Consider the following 4,263-nt stretch of genomic DNA (forward strand, 5'->3'; position numbering starts at 1 on the left):
GCGGCGATTCTTTTTCTACTGTCGCCCGGAAACGCCCAGCGAGGCAACTTCGGACGACAATAGAAAACGAATCGCCGCGTGTGAATTAGCGCAGCGATTTCGCCGCGATTTGCATTGACGCCAGCGCCAAAGTTAGCAAAGCTATTTCGGCTTAAAAAACGCAGCGACAACTCGCTTAGCGCAGAATCGCGGCGAAATCGCGCCGTGTGCCCCTACCCTTACTGCTGTACTGCAAGTTAGAGTGATATCACCCCCTCCCTTTCCCCCCCCAGCAGCCAAACAAAAGAACAATGGGAAGGTAACCAGATAACAGTTTCTTAACACAAGATTACAGCTGCCTGGTAGATCTAAGAACAACACTCAATAGTAAAAACCCATTTCCCACAGAGACACATTCAGTTACATTAGGAAGGAAAAACAGCAGCCTGCCAGAAAGCATTTCTCTCCTAAAGTGCAGGCACAAGTCACATGACCAGGGGCAGCTGGGAAATTGACAAAATGTCTAGCCCCATGTCAGATTTCAAAATTGAATATAAAAAATCTGTTTGCTCTTTTGAGAAATGGATTTCAGTGCAGAATTCTGCTCGAGTAGCACTATTAACTGATGCGTTTTGAAAAAAACATGATTTCCGATGACAGGATCCCTTTAAGGTGGCCATAGACGCAAAGATCCGCTCGTTTGACGACATCACCAAACGAGCGGATCTTTCCCCGATATGCCATTAATGAATATGGCTATATCGGGGGTAATCTGAACGTTCAGCCGTGTGGTCGAATGATCCGATTACGATGCGCAATGGGCTCCGGCAGTATCGGTCAGGTCAAAATCAAACCTGTCCGATCGACCAAACGACTGATCTCCGCCGGACAAAAGATGTCGGCACTCTCACACACGATCCGAAAATAGGATCTGTGCGTCTATGGCCAGCTTTAGGGTCGGGGTACATGGGAAGATTCGGGGAGGTTAGTCTCCAGGCAACAAATGTCCTCTCCTTCAGTGCAACTAATCTCCCCTTCTGCCAGCTAAAATGAGAATCACCTGGGGGGCAGGCACTTGGAGCGCTTTGTTTTCCGAAGTCGCCTGTAATTGCCTCAGGCAACTTCGGAAAACGAATCGTTCCAAGTGCCTACCCCTAGTCGATTTCCATTTTAGCAGGCGGAAGGCAGATCGGGGAGATTAGTCGCTGCGAAGTCTGGCGACTAATCTCCCCTAATCTGCCCGTGTGCCCTGACCCTTATAGAGCATTTGTTTTTTAGATGGGGTCCGTGCCCCCATTTGAAAGATGGAATGAGTTAGAAGAAGAAGGCAAATAAGTCTAAAACTATAAGAAAGAAAAAACGAAGGCCAATTTAAACGTTGCTTAGAATTAACCATTCTATAACATACTAAAAGTTACCTTAAAGGTGAACTACCCCTTTAAGCACCCCCACAATAAGTCTAATTTCTAAGCAGCTGCACTAGGCCAGTGTTTGTCTTGTTTAATAAGCTCACTGGCCCAGGCTACTTTACTATTGCCTCCATTTATTTGCCTGTTCCCTGGCGGAAAAGCATACTAGAGTGTAGATGTTAGTGCGGCATTGTTGCTCGCTGGGAATCGCCTGATCTAATATGTCAGGAATAATAAGTGATGCTGCTGCTGGTTAGCCGCTGTCTGTACGTGCTGTTATTGTGTATCGCGCTCTCTCACCGGGTAGAGGTTCCCTTGCGCACATCACACATCAGGCACTTGAAGGCCTCGGCGCTGTTCTTAAAAGTACACACGCTACAGTCCCAATATCCTTCGTCTGACGATGGCTTCGGCTGCCTCTTCGGCCTGGGGAGGAGGAAATCGTTAGAGACGAGGACATACACGCTGATAAGGCGGCCTATTTCCCTAGTCCCGGCCTCGGGGCTTCTAACACAGTGAAAAGGAGACAGGCTAAGCAATGCTCACAGACTCTCTCCAGCTTGGTCTCCCTCCGCCGTTTTACCCCTGCTCTTACCTGGTCGGGCTTTTCTTGTCTCCCATGCTGCTTCAGAGGAAGCTGAGCGCAGGCCGAGCGAGCCCGGGCTAGGAGGCGGGAGTGGGCGCCTACACCGACCGCGATCAACCGCAGCCAGCTGTCCGCCGCAACACGTGACCTGGCGCGGCCAATTACAGGACGGCAAAGCAACGCCAGAGCGGCTTGGAAAACTAAAGCGAGTTTGCTTGATGTATGTGCCGAGAAGAGGCCGCCTGATGGTCGGTATTACTATAAAGAGAGCTCACGTGCAAAAGGCTAAGTATAAGGAAGGGTATAAGGAACTGCACACGCACAGGGCAATTGTGATGGAGGAAGCGGACAGTTAAGACACTGGTTGCCTCATACTGTACAACAACTGAACTGCTGTGAGGAAACGAAAGCGCATGGGTGGCCATTCTGCTATCTCTACCCCAGTAACGGCCCAAAGGCAAACACAGCTACTTCTCTCAGTATCCCCATGTCTTCAACATACTTTCCCCCTATGTTGGCAATGGCTGAACAGAAACCTCTTCTGAGCATCTGATGGAGGGAAAGGCAGTCGTCCAAATGACCAGCCCACTCATCTGAAAGCCTGACAGAGACTGTGGTATATGGGGGTTTGTTTATAAACAGTAAAGAATCTTAACTTGCCTCATTACTGGGGGCTGTTAAACACCCAAATACACCTTTGCTAAAAATAAAGCAAATACATAAAGTAAATAGGGCTTGTGATGTTCTGCCTATTCTTCTGCATGGGTTATTATGTTAGTGTCAGTTCATTCCTGACACTGAATAGGAGAATGTGGAAGACAGATTATTTACTAAACCCTCGCTTATCTCATCCTTTTTTTTTTTTTTAGTAGCGCCTGAAGAATTTTCAGAAACTGATGTAATACCAAATAGTAATTTTGAAGCAGATCAAATTCGAGGGAAGGCTGGTATCATTAAGATGAATAGTGAATACTTCTGAATTAAGTACATATAGTCTTATCTTTTGACCCACTATCTTTATGGGGTGCGAAGGACAAAGTCAAAATCCCAGGTAACCTCACAGGCCGGGGGATTCCCTTCACCTGAATAGCCTTAATGGCACATGGTAATGGTGGTCTAGGGACTGCTTCCACTCAGAAGTATCCCCTCAGCCGCCATACATTGTGACCTTCAGGAAATTGAGCTTATTATAATAACATCACTTCATGTATGCATAGCTTTAAAGTCAGATTATCTGAATGATCTCTGCTACAGCTTTATAAGATTTCCTTTAAGCAGGGGAAGCAAGGGAACAAAAAAGGAATAATGATCAAATACTGTAATTTATGGTTCTGTATCAAATAAAAAAAAGAAGCGTGTATATATTTTAGTTTGCTTATATTTTAAGAAAATAAGTATAAGAAAAAGACTTAGACAAAGATTATATTACACCTAAAAATAAATAAAAATACTTATCCACAATGCAAGAGGAATTGTTCAGTATAAAAATAGAAAATGCGTAAATAGGTAGACTGTGCAAAATAAAAAATGTTTTCAATATAGTTAGTTAGCCAAAATTGTAGTCTATAAAGGCTGGAGTGACTGGGTGTGTAACATAATAGCCAGAACATTGCTTTGCAGCTCTCGTGGTTTACACTGATTGGTTACCAGGCAGTAACCAATCAGTTAACAATAGTAGAAAGAGGGAGAGAAGACGCGCTCTATTTTTCAAATAGTAAAGATAGCAGCACCTCAATAAATGGATCCACCAATCCTTGTATAAGGATTGGTGGATCCGGTAAGCATATATCCACCGCCTTCCCTGCATCCAATAATTAAATTTTACAAACACCGTGCTGTAACTAGTGTCTGAAAACAGTACTAGCGCACGCAAACGCTAAGACTGGAAACATTGAACACACAGAGGAAACCAACTCCAGGTAGTAACCCACTACCTCTACAGACTGCAGGACAGATCGGGAAAGTATCCCCAGGAAGAAGGCGCGACAGGACCGCTACCTGCACAAGTTTACATTGCCATCAAAAATCAGCATCCGGTAAGCATATATACACCGCCTTCCCTGCATCCACAAGCCGGCTCTTCTGCGCTATGTGAGCTTTCTTTCCGACAGGTACTACAACGACCAGACCGACTAGACGAACCCTCCCCGCCCAACGGATCCGGGGAAAAAAACTCAGGAGGAAAGCGCTACAGGACCGCTTCCAACACAGGTTCAGAGTGTTATCAAACATCCACGTCCGGTAAGCATATACCAACCGCTTTCCCGCATTCAACCGGTCGGCTCTTCT

The 4,263-nt window shown here is 45.8% G+C and overlaps 1 protein-coding gene across 2 annotated transcripts in view; it reads right to left on the minus strand.

Annotated features, from left to right (window-relative positions):
- Positions 1–2,685, minus strand: part of yaf2.S (YY1 associated factor 2 S homeolog) — a 9,683-nt gene extending 6,998 nt beyond the window's left edge. The window contains exons 1-2 of one of the 2 annotated variants that reach the window (XM_018254024.2): positions 2,477–2,685; positions 1,689–1,814 (exon numbers count right to left, since the gene is read on the minus strand). In XM_018254024.2, coding sequence (XP_018109513.1) covers positions 1,689–1,814; positions 2,477–2,523 — 173 coding nt within the window. In that variant the 5' untranslated portion in view covers positions 2,524–2,685. 2 annotated transcript variants of the gene reach the window in all.
- Between the last annotated feature and the right edge of the window lie 1,578 nt (positions 2,686–4,263).

This window comes from Xenopus laevis, chromosome 3S (genome assembly GCF_017654675.1).
Source record: "Xenopus laevis strain J_2021 chromosome 3S, Xenopus_laevis_v10.1, whole genome shotgun sequence".
NCBI lineage: Eukaryota > Metazoa > Chordata > Amphibia > Anura > Pipidae > Xenopus > Xenopus laevis.